At 39.9% G+C, this 21643-nt stretch overlaps 1 protein-coding gene across 1 annotated transcript; it reads left to right on the top strand.

The window, feature by feature from the left end:
* Window positions 1-2920: 2920 nt before the first annotated feature.
* LOC119503576 (Na(+)/H(+) exchanger beta-like) lies at window positions 2921-21614 on the top strand. The gene is made up of 12 exons (XM_037795420.1): window positions 2921-3980; window positions 11699-12165; window positions 13426-13676; window positions 14926-15143; window positions 15415-15611; window positions 16669-16758; window positions 16913-16983; window positions 17222-17395; window positions 18571-18685; window positions 18800-18898; window positions 19262-19334; window positions 21080-21614. Exons 1-12 carry the CDS (start codon window positions 3689-3691, stop codon window positions 21310-21312), a joined length of 2280 nt encoding a protein of 759 aa, XP_037651348.1. The 5' UTR covers window positions 2921-3688; the 3' UTR covers window positions 21313-21614.
* The last annotated feature ends 29 nt before the right edge of the window (window positions 21615-21643 follow it).

Raw genomic sequence — 21643 nt, 5'->3', positions numbered from 1 at the left:
TCAGTCTTTCAACGAGTACAAAATGACGCTGAGAAGATCTTGGTCCGTTTTGAAATGAGCAGGAGGAGGAGAGGAGGAGGAGCCGGAGGAGCTCTCCAGAGTACAGAGTACTCTCCAGAATACACCAGTCTTGTAACTCTGAACACTTTCACCAACACTGGGGTGTATCTTACTCTAGCTGTTGTTGTAATAACTCTGAAAGAGTCCATGGACTTTGACAATGTATATTTTACACCGAACATTTTTAACTCTGAATATTTACACCTACACTGGAGGGTATGTTACTCCGGCTGTTGTTGTAATGACTCTTGCTGTTGTTGTAATAACTCTGAAAGAGTTCATATACTTTGACAAGGCATATTTAACTCTGGAGAATTTGCAGTGTAGTTGTTTTGTATGTGCTGCTGTAACTGAATATTGATCTTGCATTCCTTCTCAGCTGTGAACATTTGTAAAGGTGAATAAACTACAATAGAAAATCAATTAAAACATCACGAAAGAATATCTTACAGTTATAAGTACCAGTCTTGGTAGATGTATTCAGATCAATAACTAAAATTTTAAATTAGTATTACCAGCAATATTTACATACAGTAGACCTATCAAAAGTAAAAAGTAAAATTACTTCTTAAAGGTTCTCTATATGATATCCAGAGCATTAATATAACAGCAAGCAACTATTGTCTATGTAAAAATATAGAGGAGTAATGTCCACCTGAGCAGAGAATGAAGTCTCTCTCCCTCTGTGTGTGTTGTAATCAGAGCTTCTCTGTGCTTTGTTGACATAGCCGGGCAGGCCGCGCCTGCTTTTAGTGCACGTTCTGCTGCCTTCAAATGGGGTCGTGTTTACCGTGTTCACGAGAGGAGTCCACGCAGTTGTGACCTGTTTGCTGACATTGTCAGAAATGGTGGAGGCCATGAAATTCCATTTTTTGGTGCATAATAAGTTATTTTATTGTAATTTATTCATATCATCAGCATAAAGAAGAATGTTTACAAGTACACGGCCACATAAAACTCCTTTTCCCAGCTGCTTTATCTCTCCTGCCAGATCATTAATAAAAACAGCAAATAATGTTGGTGATAAAATATCACCTTGCTTAACACCATAGGGCGTCGGAAACCATTCTGTATGATGTTCACTTTCACACAAGCAACAGCTGCCTTATATAAAGAGATTGATAGAATTTTCCATTAACCCCTATTTGGTAAAGCTTAAATTTTAGGAGATCATGATCACCAAAATCAAACATTTTGGGAGATTTCAACATTTCATTGGTCTAATCTACAAACTCATCTATACCAAAAGCTTCTTTAACCTTAGCATTCATCAGTGTCAGTGTGGTACTTTACATGTTCTCTCTCCAAGCAGCGTATAGGCCGATTTTCATGTAATTCATCATCGTCAGACTGTTTGGCGAAGAGACCGGAAAAAGTTCCCTCCCATTCATTTAGTACCTTACCCAAGTCTGATGATATTTTTCCTTCAGACCTGCACAGGAATCTTTTTCATGCGTTTTGGGCCCAGATTATTTATCTCATTCCAAAAACATTGTGGATTCTTCGATTGTATCTGCTCCAGATGTATTATTTGTCCTCTCTGATATCTTCGTTTGTAAAGCCTACGTTTTTTTTATCAGAAGTATATTGTGTATGCTTGTAAACGGCCTTCCGCTGCTTTCTTAGTCTATGATCTTAACATTTTAAAAACAGATGTTCAGCACTGCGCATGTCCAGCCATAAATCATTCAACTCCTTATTCCAATAAGGTTTATACTGTTTTGTATTTCCTAAATCCTAACATCATCCCTGGAGTACTCTATTATCATCGATGCATTAACATATAGTGGTACTTTAAAGGGACTGTTTGTAAGAATCAGAAATTGCTTGTTAACAGCGACACCTGTGGCCGTTAAGTCAACGAAAGTCAGCGTCCTTTTGCTCGCGCTTGCCCGTGTGCACGCGCTACCTGAATGTGAACGAGCATCCGTCAAAACAGTGAGGCGACACACATATCTGGTATTTATTAGGACTATGCCAGTCTTGTTACTGTTCATTTTCTGAAAGATTTTAAGATCAATTACCTGAAATATAGGCTATAAATGCTGACAAGTTGAGTCCAAATGCAATTTGAGTAAGATTACCCACTGTTTTAAAGGTGGTATTAAAGAGACTGTTTGTAAGTATCAGAAATTGCTTGTTAACAGCGACACCTGTGACCGTAGCGAAAGTCAGCGTCCTGTTGCTCGCGCTTGTGCTCGCTCTACATAGACATGAACGAGCATCGCTCAAAACAGTGAGGCAACACACGTCAGCTAAAACCACAACCACTCTATATTTCAGCTGCTTGGCAGTAATGTTAGCTGACCAGACGAAGGTCTCTCCATGAATCAATGCTGATCCTAGTGTTGGCTTTTCCTGCCTCAGCCTCTCGGAGGGAACAGGGGAGACACCGGAGTTTTGGTCGGAGACGATAACGTTTCTCGCTGTGGAGCCCCGCCACTTCACAAGACACGGGAAACCTCTGTTGGTCTGGAGGAGCTGCAGCAGTTATTTCTGCACAAACGTCCACTGTACATTCACTAGATATTCTCAGAGCTAAACTAACTCTTCTGCAGTGTGGAGTGTGCGCGCATGCACGTGAGAGTGGAGCGAAAGAGCGAGAACGAACACGGTGTGTGAGTGAAGGCAGGCAGGCAGAGGAGCTGAGTACAGCAGAGAGTCCGGCCCTGCAGACCAAAGCTACGGTCTCCCTCGCGTCCTCCAACCACGGCCAACACTGTTTAACAGACGGGCTTCACTAGATACAACCAAGAGGTTTTGGTGCTTCCGTGTAGTTTGTGTTGGAGTCTGAACCTGAACAGCGTAGCCACACGCGAGTGCGCATGGGACACCGACCCGCAATGATTTATACATGTAAGAAGTTAAAAACAGTCCCTTTAATGTTGTAACTGGCCCAGGGTAGTTTATACTATAACAATGCATCATTATTATTATAAACAGGTCATTTGATGTAAAATCTTAATCTGAAAATACATTTATTTAAAATAAAGAATAAAAAGTACAATTCTTCCCTCTGAAATGTAGTGAAGTACAAATATGAGTTGTATAAAATAGAAATAGCCTGCTCAAGTACAAGTACCTCAAGATTATATTCAAGCACAGTACTTGAGTAAATGTACTTCCAGCACAGAATTGTACTTCCAGCACAGATGTGTACTTGTTGTGGAGGCTGCCTGGTGCTCGGTGTGGTCCTCCTCTCCAGCAGATGTCGCTTTCTCTCCGGATGAGCTGCCTGTTAAATGAGAGAAAGTGAAGCGTGAGATGGATATTCATAGTGGGGTGAAGTTGTCAGAGTTTCTCTTGAAGAGAGAATAACGGGTCTGAAACCAGCAGGCAACATCTCCCCGAGCTGTACATCATCCCATTAGGAGAGGAAGGAGCGTGGACCTTACAATAACCTTCCACTGATGATGACAGCAGCTCGTTGCACCAGAAAACACCGTTTGTTCTTCTACAACGATGCGTGATTTTAAGATGCCGAGTTTGGAGTTTGTGCGTAAAAGTGCGCGCTTCTCCGTTGCGCACCGCGCTCGCTTCCCGTACTATCCTCATCTTCATCTTCATCGGATCTAGAGCTGAGCAGCAGCAGCAGCTGAGCAGCAGTTGAGCAGTCAAACATCTGAACATGGCTGAGCTGCATGCCGCCCGGAGGAGCTCCTCCTGTCCTCCTCTGACCGGGTTAATGTGCGTGTTGTTGCTCGTATTCGCCTCGGTCGCCTCCGCGAGTCGTGATGTGGTTTCTGGAGACAACGAGACGTGGAGGAATCCAGCCGGAGAGACACGAGAGGACTCCCATCATCAAACTAACTCCACTGGTCACAAAAAGGCTTTCCCCGTCCTCGCCTTCAACTACGACCACGTCAGTAAACCCTTCAGGATCTCTCTGTGGATCCTCCTGGCTCTGCTCATGAAACTTGGTGAGTGACACATGTGTGCCACACATTACAGAAGGATTTCCCTCAGCCAGAATAATCAAATCCTCCCACCTCTTTCCTCAGTGAGAGGCTGGGCTGTTATTGAATGAAGGCTACTTATTACCCAGGCTGCTCCACAGCTGGATTTTAGGGTTTTCTACTTGGTTTGCATTTTTCCTGTGTTAAGATTTAAAGTTTGTAAAATAGGTCGAGTTTATCTGTATAACAAGATGTCATCCAGTTGGACAGAAAAAGAGGGAAAAGATACAATAAAATATCAGACAAAACTGAATCCAGAAGAACAGTAGTGATAGAAATGACTGAGGATAATGTTAAAGTGAATATAGCAACAACCAGCTATTAAGTTCTCAGAGACAAACTGGAAAAGCATGATGGAAATGATGTCCTAATGATTTGGTAAAGGTATGAAGTGATATTTTACAGATTATGGACATATTTTATTTAAATCAGTAGAATTTGGTATGGAGTCTGGTGTGAGTATGAGCATGTATTGGTGTTGGCAGCTCATTGGCAGCTAGAACTGTCAGGTTGACTGTATCCTATTATTAGTTACCAAACAAAATGTAGTGTTTATTAATCCCACAGATTAGTGCAGTTCTTCATTGTGTTGGTGAAAGTTGTACCAAACTCCATTTAAAAAAAAAAACCTGTCAATACTGGACATCTTCCCTTTTCCTCTTCTGCAGATTCACCCTCCAAAAATATTTATAACAAACAAAACGTTGAGAGTCTTCTGTAGAGTCCAGCAACAACGTTGATGTTAAAGGTCCCATATTGTAAAAAGTGAGATTGTCATGTCTGCTATAGTATAAAGCAGGTTTAAGTGATATATAAAGACTGTGGAAGTAAGCAAAGCACTCAATCCATGGACAAATACACACAGCCTGTATTCAGAAATTGTGCGTTTGAAACAAGCTGTCAGGATTTTTGCCCATTTGTGATGTCACAAATATACAATATTTAGACCATTACACGGTTTTAAACATAAACATTCTAAATGTGTCCCAGTTTATTTCCTGTCGCAGTGTATGTGAATGACATCAGCTGACAGGAAGTAAACATGGACCCAAACTGTTGCCTAGCAACGCAATCCCGTTGCAATTCCGTTATAATGAGCTAAAACGGAGCATTTCAGACAGAAGGTAAATACAGGTATATTCAGGCAGACAGTATGAGGAAAATAAAGTTGTTTTTTTTTAATTTACAGCATGTAAATATGTTCTAGTAGTAACACAAAACACAAGTATGAACCTGAACATAAGCATAATATGTCCCCTTTAATAAATTCTCCAAAAATCTGTATTTTTAACTGTTTTTATAAAGCTCATTTCATATACATATACATACACACACAAGCAAATACAGTATATAATGTACACACATATACATAAATGCAAAAACAGTTGCAGGTAGTTACTTTTTATTTCCATGTCATGCCAAACATTTGACTGATTGGATTACAAGTCACCACTATTAATCAAATATCAAAAATATATAACACGCATCTTCTGGTATCACATATACACAACCAAAAAAAAAACATGTTACAACATTATATGTCCTTTCAGTTAGCATATTTATATGAAGGATTTTAAATATATTGTACACCGAAAAGAACTTCTGCAGTTTATCCTGATTCCCAGGCTTTCTTCAAGTAACTGGTTAATTTAAATGTTAATCAAATGTACAGGAGAAAAGGAATATTTGTGTCAGCTTTTGCATATTATATAATGCACTCTGGCTTAGTTATTTCAAGAGATAGGACCTTAAAGACAAAAGAGGTTCATATTGGATCAGCAGTTCAGAGAGACACTTCAGACCAAGGCAGTGTGGAGCTTTATAGACCAAAAGTCAAATTGGTTAAACTTGTTATTTTTTTGTTAAAATTCTGGTTGCAGCATTTTGTATTAGCCTCAGTAAGCTCGCAGTCATTTTAGGCAGATGAGTGACTGGATATTCCTCCTGCAGGCTGCAACAGAGTGCTGTTAATCATGTTTCCGTGCCACGCAAACTTATTTTAGGACGAGCCTGATGGTGTGAGCGTGTCCGTCTGTAGACGAAGCAAATGTTGAAGGATTAGAGTTACAATTCAGCCCGGGCAAGAGGTTCAGAAGCAGTTGTTCAGGCTAATAGGAGGGATTAAATGTATCTCTGTGGAGATTTATAATAAGTCATCTCTCGCCTCTGACCTTCAGCATATACACTTCTCATACAGTATGTTGAGTGGAGAAACTCTGGACAGTCAGACACTTGGCTTACTCAGTTCTTCTTATTGTAATCTTTTTCTTATGGTGTTTTTTACAAATTTTTTATCATCATATATATTATTATCATGTATAGTATTTTATTACCTGGTGTATTCATTCCGTCTAGCCGCCAACCAGACTCAGAACGTTTAAGAAAATCACAAAATATCACATTTTATTTATTCATTTAATAGTTGAAGTATCTTTTGTGTACATTTTATCTCTTCATTATGGCCTAAATTTAGTTTTATAGCACACTACATAGACTCAATATTGACCGATACTAGCTTATCACATTATATTAATATATATCAGTATCTGTGTTGATGTTGACTTATACGTTAAAGGAAATTACAATACAATTTGTCCTCCAGAGGGCATTAAGTAATGTATTTTTCAAATGTAAAATGTCCAGCTCAGTACATATTTTAGCCACAATTCTTTAAAACCAAGCATAAGTGATCCTTATTAAAAATGTTTATGTTCGGTATTGTGTTGGGGATCTTAAAGATGTCGTGTGTAGGATTTGGTGGCATCTAGTAGTGAGGTTGCAGATTGCAACCAACTGAAGCTTCTCCCGTGTGCCAAGCGTGAAAACCCGAATTGCCCTATCTAAGAGCCAGTGTTTGGTTTGTCCGTTCTGGGCTACTGTAGAAACATGGCGGCCGGCTCCGAGAAGAGGACCCGCTCCGTATGTAGATATAAACGGCTCATTCTAAGCTAACAGAAACACAACAATTTGTATTTTCAGGTGATTATTCACTAAAGGAAACATACTTATTAATATTATATTCCATTTCTGCCAATAGGTCCCCCTAAATGTTACATGTAATGCCTGTAAAAGAGTACATTTTTAAACCATTTAGTCGAACAAAAATATCAATATCAGCCACAAAAAACCCAACACGTATAATATGTGTGTTGACTGTAGAACGTAAACTCCACTCACAGTTTTTAGTGCCACGGCAAACCCTGGCCAAGTATTATCTTGCATTAAAATTAAAATGAGTCCTACACATGTAGATTTTAAATTTGGGGAAAAGAGAAAACTGGTATGGGATCGATACTCGTTATCGGCAGATGAGTCGAGGTATCAGAATCAGTATCGGGAGAGACAAAGTTGTATTGGTGCATCCCTCGAACAATAAAAAGCAACCCTTGTTTGTGTTCATGATAAAACAGCAGTTGGATATTTCTAAATATTTAGATTAACATAGTCAATAATTTCTTTGTATATTCTTTTCTGTTGTTGTATACCTTTAACACACTTTGAGCAGCATTTGTGTGACTTGTTGCCTTACAAATGAAATATTTTAGAAAGTTTCAGAAAAGAAGATGAACACAAGATGTGAAATGTGAGGACATGTCCTCGGTGTCCTCGGTGTGGCTACAGCCCTCATTACAGTGAGCTTTGTTTCCTCCACAGGACGGTCTAAGTATATACAGTGCCATGAAAAAGTATTTGCCCCCTTCCTGATTTCTTATTTTTTTGCATATTTGTCACACTTAAATGTTTCAGATCATCAAACAAATTTTAATATTAGACAAAGATAACCCAAGTAAACACAAAATGCAGTTTTTAAATGATGATTTCATTTATTAGGGGAAAAAAGATATCCAAACCTACCTGGCCCTACGTGAAAAAGTAATTGCCCCCTAAACGTAATAACTGGTTGCGTCACCCTTGGCGGCAATAACTGCAATCAAGCGTTTGCGATAACTGGCCATGAGTCTTTCACATCGCTGTGGAGGAATTTTGGCCCACTCGTCTTTGCAGAATTGTTTTAATTCAGCCACACAGGAGGGTTTTCGAGCATGAACGGCCTGTTTAAGGTCATGCCACGGCATCTCAATCGGATTTAAGTCCAGACTTTGACTAGGCCACTCCAAAACCTTCATTTTGTTTTTTTTAAGCCATTCGGAGGTGGACTTGCTGGTGTGTTACGGATCATTGTCCTGCTGCATAACCCAAGTGTAGTTGAGCTTGAGGTCACGAACTGATGGCCGGACATTCTCCTTCAGGATTTTCTGGTAGAGACCAGAATTCATGGTTCCATCAATTATGGCAAGTCGTCCAGGTCCTGAAGCAGCAAAGCAGCCCCAGACCATCACACTACCACCACCATGTTTGACTGTTGGTATGATGTTCTTTTTATGAAATGCTGTGTTAGTTTTATGCCAGATGTAACGGGATGCAAACCTTCCAAAAAGTTCATCTTTTGTCTCATCAGTCCACGGAATATTTCCCCAAAAGTCTCTGGGATCATCAAGATGTTTTTTGGCAAAAGTGAGACGAGCCTTTGTGTTCTTTTTGGTCAGCAGTGGTATTCGCCTTGGAACTCTCCCATGGATGCCATTTTTGCCCAGTCTCTTTCTTATTGTTGAATCGTGAACACTGACCTTAATTGAGGCAAGTGAGGCCTGCAGTTCTTTAGATGTTGTTCTGGGTTCTTTTGTGACCTCCTGGATGAGTCGTTGATGCGCTCTTGGAGTAATTTTGATAGGCCGGCCACTCCCGGGAAGGTTCACCACTGTTCCAAGCTTTCTCCATTTATGGATAATGGCTCTCACTGTATTTAATGGCTCTCACTGTGGTTTGCTGGAGATAGATGTCAATGACTTTGTTTCTCATCTGTTCTTGAATTTCTTTCGATCGCGGCATGATGTGCTGCTTTTTGAGATCTTTTAGCCTACTTCACTTTGTCAGACAGGTTCTATTTAAGTGATTTCTTGATTGAACAGTGATTGGCTAGTGAAATTGAACTCAGCTTTCCAAAACATGTGGTTGATCACAGTTAATTCATGATTTAACAAGGGGGGGCAATTACTTTTTCACATAGGGCCAGGTAGGTTTGGATATCTTTTATCCCTTAATAAATGAAATCATCATTTAAAAACTGCATTTTGTGTTTACTTGGGTTATCTTTGTCTTACATTAAAATTTGTTTAATGATCTGAAACATTTAAGTGTGACAAATATGCAAAAAAAATAAGAAATTAGGAAGGGGGCAAATACTTTTTCACGGCACTGTATAGTGATGCATTTTGACTTCTTTTATTAATGTTTTATCGAACCATGCCGCCATGTTGAATGTGAAAACAGTGGGGTAGTGATGATTCTGATTGGCTGAAGGAATCTCTCATGCGGTTTTTGTCGTTGGCTGGGTGAGCAGCGTGACAGCTTATCTGCTCTGTCCAGCTGTTGTCTACGAGGGCCGGTCCGACTTCCTGTCCTAATGCACTGCCCGATAACAAAGATCCCAGTGTGCGGAGAGGAGAGGAGGGGGCGAGGACGGCTGCACACAGGACCCATAGGACCGACTGAATAAAACATCGCAGAAAAATGTTCTTTACAGCCTCGACCCCGAGTCACATGACCGGGAGGCTGAACGTCAAGGCCTCATTCAGCTGAGAGACAAACGAGCCAAATATGATACTAAAGGAGCAGTGACAAAGTTCTGTTCAGCATCAATCTCCTGTATCACCAAAGATGACAAACATTCGCTGGTTTTATGTTCTCTAATGGGAGGATTTGACTACATGAGTTCCCACTAAATGCAGATTAAAGACATGAAATTGAACCCACACAGATATTTCTGTGCAGCCGTTGTGTTCGTATAAGCAGCCTGTTTGTTCGCCTGCGGCTGCAACATGTTTCATATTTCATGAGGATGTTCCAGAGTAGTGCTACTGACTGAGTGGAATCATTTTTTATTGTCATGCCAAACTGCTGCTCTAATGCACACCGTGATGTATCACCTAATGTAGACTCTGTCCACAGTAATGTGTATAATGTCTTTTAATGTCCCACGGTATCATTCTGCAGTGAATCTTCCATCCTGTTGTACCATATTCATTTACTTATACACAACTTATATGTTCTTGTGCATTTATTTTACTGTTTATTAATGATACATCTTGCAGTTATTTTTAGTCTGAAAATCACAACGATATTCATTTGGCAACAAAACAGAGAAAAGCAGCAGTTTGTGATGCTGGAACCAGATCATGTTTTGCCTTTTTGTTTTCAGTAAATGTTTCAGTGCATTTGAAAAATGACTCCTTGTCCCAAATGAATTAAGCTTATGATGATTACACTTAAAAATATTAGGAAAAAAATAGGGCTCATAGTTAACGCGATAATGTGCGTTAACGCAAATTCATTTTAACTCCACTAATTTCTTTGACACATTAACGCAACTTGCGATTTTTAGGTTGTAGTGGTTTTAAAGCCAGAAGGAAGATACTGGTATCATATGAAACTAGAAAACTCTTTAGCTCGTCATGTAGGAGGTTGAATAACGCTCCAAACTTGCGCAAAATTTTGGCGAGGAAAAACTGGCATGGCCATTTTCATAGGGGTCCCTTGACCTCTGACCTCCAAATATGTGAATGAAAATGGGTTCTATGGGTACCCACGAGTCTCCCCTTTACAGACATGCTCACTTTATGATAATCACATGCAGTTTGGGGCAAGTCATAGTCAAGTCAGCACACTGACACACTGACAGCTGTTGTTGTCTGTTGGGCTGCAGTTTGCCATGTTATGATTTGAGCATATTGTTTTATGCTAAATGCAGTACCTGAGAGGGTTTCTGGACAATATCTGTCATTGTTTGTGTTGTTAATTGATTTCTAATAATAAATATATACATACATTTGCATAAAGCAGCATATTTGTCCACTCCCATGTTGAGAAGAGTATTAAATACTTGACAAATCTTCCTTTAAGGTACATTTTGAACAGATAAACAATGTGCAATTAATTTACAATTAATCACGATGAACTATGGACAAACATGCGATTAATCACAATTAAATATTTTATTCAATTGACAGCCCTAGAAAAAAAGTGATCACATGATTAATGCTACATCTTTGATTTTTAATTTGTATGAAATACTCTCCAGTATTCATAAACATGTAAAATTATCTTCAATCTCATATATTTATATATATGAAATAGGGGGAAGATGATAGGAAACTGCCTGAAATTGAAACACAAAGAGAACAAGAGAGACACTCTGCAGAGGAAACACATAATGAAAGTAATTTCGTAACCACATTGGCAAGTGCAGACACTGATGGATAGAGTGGTTGGAAACAAAATCAATTCCAGCTTTACTTCGTGTTTGGAGATAATATATTAAAATGAAAGCAGCAGTTTCAAATAGGAGACTAAAAGTACCATAGTCTGAGTATTAATAACCTTACATAATGCTTCAGGAAACAGTGGTGATTTATTATACAGTCATTCTTAAACACGTCTCTGTTCTGCAGCCGTCCAAGGCGCTGACAGGCAACTCTTAACCAGACATCCTGAGATCTCATTTTAAGTTAAAAGAAATGTGATAAATAGGTATTATTCTCAGGTTTATGAGAAGGAGTAAAAGTGAATGTTTTTGTCCAGTTTTTAAGTTTGAGTAAAAAGTTGAAATCTTTGTCTCTCTGCAGGTTTCCACATCATTCCCAGAGTGTCGAACGTCGTCCCAGAGAGTTGCCTGCTGATCGGCGTCGGTCTGCTGGTGGGCGTCATCATCAGAGCCTTCGGAGAGCAAACCCCCGTCCCCGTCCTCAACACCGAGCTCTTCTTCTTCTACCTACTGCCTCCCATCATCCTCGATGCCGGCTACTTCCTGCCCATCCGGGCTTTCACAGAGAACATGGGCACCATCCTGGTGTTCGCGGTGGTGGGGACTCTGTGGAACTGCTTCTTCATCGGCGGGATGATCTACGGCGTTTGTCAGATCGGAGGACCCCAGCTGGCCAGGGTGGACCTGCTGTCCAGCCTGCTGTTCGGCACCATCGTCTCGGCCGTGGACCCCGTGGCCGTCCTGGCCGTGTTCGAGGAGATCCACATCAACGAGCTGCTGCACATCCTCGTGTTCGGGGAGTCGCTGCTCAACGACGCCGTCACTGTGGTGAGTGAAGTGAAGGCTGGAGGGCGGTATGATTCTGAAGTACTTGTACTTGAGTATTTCCATCTTCTGCTACTTTACACTTCTACACTATATTTCAGAGATAAATGTTGTACTTTAAAGTCCACTACATTTATCTTACAACTGGAGTTGCTGGTTACATTAGACCACACTACACAATAGACCCGTTTTAGTCTTTTTTAGGGTGGTCCAGGGGGTTTTTAGGGGGAGATAGCAGGTCAGCAGTAGATGTCACATAGAAGTGGTGTACATCATCTGAAAGCTGGGAACCTGAAGATTAATTTGAGATGCAGCTCAGCGCTGTGTGTCAAGTTGCTCTAGTTATAAATCAAAGATACAAATGAATTAATTACTTATAATAAATTGTAAAAGTGTATAAGGGCTTAAAGCATTATGATAGAAATATGTGATGTCCATCCCCATGCTCTATTATGTCTCATCAGTTGTTTTAGCAATTTTTGGGTTGATACCACTTGTTCCACAGATTTGGTGCTAAATTTAAAAAAAATTTACCATTCGAGAATTGATAAAAATGACCAATAATCCTTCCAAAATATCACATTAAGACACCAAGACCTTGAGGAACACCATAGAAGAAGCCATTCTGTGATTTGGTGTAAAAAACTTTTGACATCTGGAGATTTCTGCAAGAATCACAATTTTCGGCGATTGGATGGCGAGCACTTCTGTTGTGTAAACTGCTCAGAAACCCCCTTATTGTCAATCTATACCTAGGAAAGCCATCCATCCACTGAATAATCTAGGTCTGTAGTTTGTGGCTGTAAAGTTTCATGATGCTGTGATTATCCTAGAGGTCACCACAGGTCATTTTATACAGTGAAGTTAAATTAAAAAAATAAACGGTCTCACTACAATGAAATCACATGAATACAGTTGGGCTAATTGGATCCACAAGAGTCTCAGCTGTACAGTCATACCCAATTTATGCAATTCAAAGACTGTTTAGGGACCCCAGTATACATCCATCCATCCATCCATCCATTATCTGTGACATTGGGTGAAGGCGGGGTACACCCTGGACAGGTCTCCAGACTATCACAGGGCTGACACAGAGAGACAGACAACCATTCACATTCACATTCACCCCTATGGGACATTTAGAGTCAACAATGAACCTAACCTGGAGGATGGAAACAAGGAAGGAAGTGAGATAGTATCAAAGTCCATGAGAGCCATAAAGACATGTGACCTTGAATAAAATGTGTTTTTGTCTCGGTGCAGGTTCTGTATCACCTGTTCAAGGAGTTTTCTCACGCAGGAACCGTGACCGTGGCCGACGCCTTCCTCGGTGTCGTCTGTTTCTTCGTGGTCTCGCTGGGAGGCATCCTGGTGGGAGCCATCTACGGCTTCCTGGGTGCCTTCACCTCCCGCTTCACCTCGCACACAAGAGTCATCGAGCCCCTGTTTGTTTTCCTCTACAGCTACATGGCGTACCTGTCTGCCGAGGTCTTCCACTTGTCGGGCATCATGTCGTGAGTTTGGGATGATTCCTCCTCGTTGTACGGGGTCGTTATTCTTCTGCAGTGAAAAATGTTGAAACCAGTTGATCCTTAATACGCTTATTCACAGAGTGAGATGAGAAAATCAATACCACACTTATAAGCCAGTTAGCTTAGCTTAGCATAAAGACTGGAAGCAGGGGAAAACAGCAAGCCTGACTCTTTCCAGCATCTGTTTCTGGCATGGAAACCTCACAGCATCGACAGCAGTTAGTTTGTGTACATCTTTAAAATACGTGTTACTTAGAATAGACCGGCGATAAACACTGATCAGCCATGACATTAAGACCACTGACAGGTGAAGAAAATAACATTTATTATCTCGTTACCATGGCACCTGGCAGTGGGGGGGATATATTAGACAGCAATTGAACATTTTGAACTTTGTGTTGGAAGCAGAAAAAATGGGCCAGCGTAAGAATGTGAGTGATTTTGACGAGGGTCAGATAGTGCTGGCTAGACGAATGGGTCAGAACATCTCCAGAACTGCAGCTCTTGTGGGATGTTCCCGGTCTGCAGTGGTCAGGACCTACCAAAAGTGGTCCAAGGAAGGAAAACCGGTGAACCGGCGACAGGGTCAGACCCGAGGCTCATTGATGCACGTGAGGAGCGAAGGCTGGCCCGTGTTGTCCGATCCAATAGAAGAGCTACTGGAGCTCAAACTGCTGAAAAAGTTAATGCTGGTTCCAATAGAAAGGTGTCAGAACACATAGTGAGGAGCAGTTTGTTGCATATGGGGCTGTGCAGCCGCAGACCAGTCAGGATGCCCATGGTGTCCTAATGTTATGGCTGATTGGTGTATAATGATAGTCTACCATATCTCCGTACGCTACCCTCCAAAAATGGCGGTGCGCCCCAAAATGATCCCATTCCCTATAGCTTCACATTTAGGGCACAAACATGAGAGTGGTGTCAATTTTCTCATCTAACTCTCGGCAATAAAAATGGGAAAAGCACATTTCCCCTCATGTCACATATTTCTTTATGTTTTGCTTCATCAGCTCCTGTAGGTGGAGAAGTGATCCCACCCAAAAAAAACTATTTTTTGTCTCAAGTAGCAGGGGATGGGTTTGACTTAGCCACACTTTATGATTTGGTTTGTAACAGTAGTACTTTTCCATAGAACTATTGTTTCATACAGCTTTTAACCTTTCAGAAAACTGGCTAACCTCACTCTGAGTTGTTCATAATGCTCTCCTTGTTTCCTTCCTGTCCCACACAGGTTGATATCGTGTGGCGTGATAATGCGGCCGTACGTGGAGGCCAACATCTCCCACAAGTCGTACACCACCATCAAATATTTCCTGAAGATGTGGAGCAGCGTGAGCGAGACGCTCATCTTCATCTTCCTCGGCGTTTCCACGGTGGCCGGTCCTCACGCCTGGAACTGGACCTTCGTCATTGTCACCGTGGTCCTCTGTCTGGTGTCGAGAGTGCTGGGTCAGTACAACAAACCGTGGTCAGATAGTGACTTGTGTCTGGGTTAACTGGATAGCTAACAGCAGATTTTTGTTGTCTTTTTAAATTCCTGCATTTTTTCTGATTTTGTCCTGTTTTTGCACTATAAGTACAACAAATGTTCCCTGTAAGAAAGTGAAAAAAAAATATTTGAAGGAAGATTGCTAACCATAAAAGTGAAATGTATTGCTGTAATCATGTTTACTTTACCCGTTCCTCCTCTTTATATAAACTGTATTATGTTGTGTTTCAGGAGTCATTGGCCTCACGTACATCATCAATAAATTCCGTATTGTGAAATTGACCAAAAAGGACCAGTTCATCGTGGCCTACGGTGGCCTGCGAGGTGCCATCGCCTTCTCACTGGGGTTCTTGCTGACCGACAACGAGATGAAGAACATGTTCCTCACCGCCATCATCACAGTCATCTTCTTCACTGTCATTGTGCAGGTGACAAACATTTGCATTTCTGTGTTTTATTTGGTTTCAAGTTACTTATGACTAAACCTGACTTTTTTAGGTTCATTAGTCAAATAAAAAAATAAAAAATAAATAAACAGAATTATTTAAAAGAAAATGTAGAAATAAGCAACCAGGAATTTAGTTTATTCTTTCTTTTTTGTAATAATTCAGGTTTGGTCATCCATACCAGTAATCCGTGACCTTTGTTGACCTCTGTGGGCGACTTACTGGAATTGCAACTTCCTTTTTTTAAGCACTGCCTATAAAAACAAAGTTATTTGTAAATAAAGTAGGGCTGTCAATCGATTAAAATATTTAATCGCAATTAATCAAAAATTAATCACACATATTTTGTGAGATCTGTTCAAAATGTACCTTAAAGGGAGATTCTTCAAGTATTTAATACTCTAATCAACATGGGAGTGGACAAATATGCTGTTTTATCCAAATGTATGTATATATTTATTATTGGAAATCAATTAACAACACAAAATAATGACAGATATTGTCCAGAAACCCTCACAGATACTGCATTTTGCATCAAAATATGCTCAAATCATAACATGGCAAACTGCAGCCCAACAGGCAACAACAGCTGTCAGTGTGTCAGTGTGCTGACTTGACTATGACTTGCCCCAAACTGCATGTGATTATCATAAAGTGGGCATGTCTGTAAAGGGGAGACTCGTGGGTACACATAGAACCCATTCACATTCACATATCTGGAGGTCAGAGGTCAAGGGACCCCTTTGAAAATGGTCATGCCAGTTTTTCCTCCCAAAAATGTAGCATAAGATTGTAGTGTTATTTAACCTCCTTCCAAGCTAGTACTGTATGACACGGTTGGTACCGATGGATTCCTCAGGTTTTCTTGTTTCATATGATACCAGTATCTTCTTTATTAGTGGCGTTAAAGCGACTTTGCGTTAACACGTTATTATCGCGTCAACTTTGACAGCCCTAAAATACAGTTATTTGTAAGAAAAGTAATTTGTTATTGTGTTGTCAATATCCACATGACCTCACTTCCTGTTTCTGTCTTCAGGGAATGACAATCAGGCCTCTGGTGGAGCTTCTGGCCGTGAAGAAGAAGAAAGAGAGCAAAGGGTCCATTAATGAGGAGATTCACACACAGGTGGGATCAATAATAATTAGTATCACAATTTTACAAGTTTTTACGACATACAAAAAGGGAGCATTGAAGATGAAAATCTCATTTTTGTTTATTGTTTTTTTATCATCATTGAGATGCAGAAATAACAGCATATCAAAACTAATCTTGTCTTCAGTTCCTGGATCATCTCCTCACAGGAATTGAAGACATCTGTGGTCATTATGGACATCATCACTGGAAAGACAAGTATGGTTTTTCTTCTGTCTCCTCTCTGTTACTGTCTTTTATGAGGAAAGGCAAAAGAAACGGCCTTTTAGTGGCATTTTAAACATCCAGGGATGCCACTTGTGTCCATTTGTTGGCAGGTTGGCACCTCTGCTGATGATGAATGCTAACATGTAGTGTAAAGTGCTTTAAGTGTTCGGAAAACTTGAAAGACGCTATATAAATACAAGTCTATTTACCATTCCTCTGCTGCACTCAGGCTGAACCGCTTCAATAAGACCTACGTGAAGAAGTGGCTGATCGCAGGCGACCGCTCCAGCGAGCCTCAGCTCATCTCCTTCTACAACAAGATGGAGATGAAACAGGCCATGATGCTGGTGGAGAGCGGGAACGCCGCCAAGATGCCCTCGATTGTGTCCTCCGTCTCCATGCAGTAAGTATCAGTTGTAAGAGGACAAATTCTGTTTTTCACATAGTGCTGAGGTAGAATACCAGAAAGGTCCTGGTTGTGATTGGGACTTTCTATCAAAGAAATCGTCCCAATGAAACGTGTTGACAGAGACATTGATGTTATTAGTGTTACGTGACAAAATACATCACAAAACACATGCAGGGGGGTGAGGAAACCCTTTAAACATGATTTATATGGTACCACAATGTTATCGGACTCAATGTGTTCCATTAAAGGGGACATATCATGTATATACATTATGTTTTTTTTTACATTAAAACATGTAAAGTATGAACCTAGAAAAGAGCATGATATGTCTCCTTTAACACATATTTTTGGATAATCATTTCAGCACATTGCACATATCCTTTATACTTTATACTGTGAACTTTTGTACAGCTTTTTTCATTTTAAACATATATTTTTGATATTTTTATTGTAAATATATTTACAATTCTTGACTTTTAATAATAAATTAAACTTATATAGCGCTTTTAAAGATCTCAAAGACGCTGTAGTGCTTGTTTTTTTCTTTTCTCTCACAAAATACCAAAATACCGAGGTGAATTCCTGATATATGAAAATCTACTTGGCAATAAACCTGATTCTGAATCTGGATATTATGATTTTTGTTCCAAAACAAAGCACAGGATGTAAAGTTAGTTTTAAAAGTCTGAGGAACCTGAGGAAGTGAATCCAGTGTCATTGGTACCGATCACTTGTTGACAGAAGAGAATAAAAATGTGCACTTCGAAAAAACCTCTTCAACAGGGGCTGGACCGAGCAGGAGATATTGTTGCCAAAAGTAGAATCTGCACGTTGTTTTTTAGTCCTGCAATGTTTTATTTACCCAACAGATTCAGCAGATTCTACTTTTGGCCATAATGTAGATCAGTAGTAACCAAACTAGAGGGCAGCACCTGCCAAACACATTTAGGCTACACAAAACTATATATATATTTTTCAATGTCACTTTATTTTTTTCTTTCCCTTGTGAATTACGTAATAAGTTTACCTCTAAAAAATATTTAAATAAGGCCTCAAAAGCCACTACTGCAGAAATATGTAATGCTCATTTTGTGCTACAGGGAAATTCTGTTAAGACCCTAGGGTTTGTTGTTTGAAGTAGTAATGATGAGTGATGCGTGTCTCCACAGAAACATTCAGCCGAGAGGGCCGGCCAGAGGACGGGCAATCCCGAGCATCTCCAAAAGTCGTGAGCAAGAGATCAGAAAGATTCTGCGAGGCAACCTGCAGAAGACCAGACAGAGGGTAGGAAACCATGTCTGTGGATGTCACGAGTCCAGCTGAGTGTGTTGCAGGCATATTAACAAGTTGTCAGAAAGTAAATAAATGTGTTTCTGACGCTGTGTTTTTGCTCCTCAGCTCCGTTCTTACAGCAGACACGACCTGATGATCGACCCGTTTGAGGACAACGTGAGTGAAGTTCGCTTCAGGAAGCAGCGGGTGGAGATGGAGAGGAGGGTGAGTTGATCCTGTTAGTGAGTGTTAGAGCTGTGGAAATCCAGGATAGGCTCTGCTTCTCATATCAGCTGCTGTACGTGACCTAATTTACAGATGGAGTTCATTGTTCTGAGACTAGTTCATTCTTTGAACTCTTTCTATTAACGCTGTTGTAATCCCATTCTCTGTGGTTAAATAGTATTAATGAACTGAACGACACCCAGATGTCCAACGATTCAGTTATAATGAATGAAGTGAAACTAAAATGAAAATTCAGTCCAATTAAGATGTTGAGTTATATCTTAAATTTCAAGATTATGATTATTGGTCAAGTAAATTATGAAATGAGGTTAATCCGGACAAATGTTTGTGTGTCATTCACAGATGAGTCACTACCTCACAGTTCCTGCAAACCGCCAGGAAACAACGCCAGTGAGAAAAGTCTGCTTTGAATCAGGTCAGAATTTATCTGATCATATCATAAAAGGTGTACATGGGGAAATCAGCCTCTCACACTGCTTTATGTCATGTATGTCAAGAATTTTTCTTTAATACAGCATGTTTGTGGGTAAAAACAGGATGTTGGGTGTGAACTGGAAGGGATAAAAAAGAAAAGAAGCCATACCTACCAGACATAGTAATAGTTGAACAACTAAACCATGATTGTACATCAATTGATTGGACACAAATACACGCCACTTGACAAGTAACAAAAGAGTGTTTGTTTGTCCACCGGAGAGCGCTTACAAGTTAATTTTTCAACTGTAAAATGTCAATACATATCTTGATAGTGATTTTATTTGATTTTTTTAAACAAATTTAATGGATCTTGAATCTGAAAGAAGTGTTCAGATCTTTTACTTGCGTAACAATTGCAAAACTACAGTGTTAAAACACTCTTTTACAAGTAAGAGTCCTGCATTCAAAATCTTACTTAAGTAAAAGTACAAAAGTATCAGCATCAAAATATACTTAAAGTACCAAAAGTAAAAGTATTCATTATGCAGATTAATTTTAGAAGCATTTATATATTATATTATTTGATTATAATTATTGATGCATTAATGTGTTCATCACTAATGTTGCAGCTGGTAAAGGTGGAGCTAATGTTAATGACTTTATATTAGGGCTGTCAGTCGATTAAAATATTTAATCACGATGATTTATTGCACATTTTTATCTGTTCAAAATGTACCTTAAAGGGAGATTTGTCAAGTATATATTGTAATACTGTTATCAACATGGGAGTGGGAAAATATGCTGCTTCATGCAAATTTTTTGTATATATTTATTATTGTAAATCAATTAACAACACAAAACAATGACAGATATTGTCCAGAAACCCTCACAGGTACTGCATTTAGCATAAAAGATATGCTCAAATCATAACATGGCAAACTGCAGCCCAACAGGCAACAACAGCTGTCAGTGTGTCAGTGTGCTGACTTGACTATGACTTGCCCCAAACTGCATGTGATTATCATAAAGTGGGCATGTCCGTAAAGGGGAGACTCGTGGGTACCCATAGAACCCATTTACATTCACATATCTGGAGGTCAGAGGTCAAGGGACCCCTTTGAAAATGTCCATGACAGGTTTGGAGCATTATTTAGCCTCCTTCTCGACAAGCCAGCATGGTTGGTACCAATGGATTCTTTAGGTTTTCTAGTTTCATATGAAGCCAGTATCTTCACTCTAGCTTTAAAACTGAGCCTGCTACAACCTAAAAATCGCAAGTTGCGTTAACGCGTTAGTATCGCGTTAAGTTTGACAGCCCTACTTTATATACTGCTGTCCTTAATATATACAGTATAGAAATATATCATAATGTAGTAGTTGACTTACAGTATATTTTGTATTAATAATCTACATCTGAAAAATAACTAAAGCTGTCGGATAAATGTAGTGCAGTTAAAAGTACAATATTTGCCTCTAAAATGAAGTGTAAACAAAGTATAAAGTAGCATAAAATGGAAAAACTCAAGTAAAGTACAAGTACCTCAAAATTGTACCTAAAGGCAGTACTTGGGTAAATATAGTAAACCAGTAAGACACATGAACCCAAACATCCCAAAAACAACCCTCACTGAAGCCCAATCTGCTGCTTTTCCAAAGAAAAAAGCACTTGTTTATGAGTTTGCAGCTGCTTGTAGATAATGTTTAAGCACTAATATGTTGCTGCCCTGTGTCTGCATCCTCCAGAACACCAGGTTTACACTTACGATGACAGCGAGAGCCCCCGAGGCCAGCCGGCTCAGCCAGATCCCAGCCCTCCTGATGCCGTCAGCCTGTTGAACGAGTCCCCCCAGAGGCCCAATCAGAGCAGCGAGCAGAGAGCCACGGGGCCGCCGGACGAGCAGGAGGAGCAGGACCAACCGAAAGTATCACGCTGTCTTAGTGACCCCGGTCCAAACAATGAAGACGACCTCTCATGATGAAGCACATATTTATAGTTGTTGAAATGGAGGATGGATTCTCCTCATGTCATCTGTTGTATCCAGTGAGTGGAGATCCCTGAGTGAATGGGAGCCGTAGCAAAGCTTGATATTTATGAAGTATTTTGTCTTTTCCGTATTCTGTTTTTGTGATATGCAAATTGTTTTTTTTTTTAATAAGGATTTTTTTTAATCATGTAATATATTACCAAAGCATGCACCATTTGCTATTTCAGGATTTTATTACAGCCTGAAGTGAGCAGCATTTTGTGTCTTAACAAGCAGACTTGCATCAAATAGTACAAAAAAAAGACAGAGCACTTGTTTTAAC

The sequence above is a fragment of the Sebastes umbrosus genome, chromosome 15 (genome assembly GCF_015220745.1).
Source record: "Sebastes umbrosus isolate fSebUmb1 chromosome 15, fSebUmb1.pri, whole genome shotgun sequence".
Taxonomy (NCBI): Eukaryota; Metazoa; Chordata; class Actinopteri; order Perciformes; family Sebastidae; genus Sebastes; species Sebastes umbrosus.
This window is presented reverse-complemented; position numbering and strand designations above follow the sequence as displayed.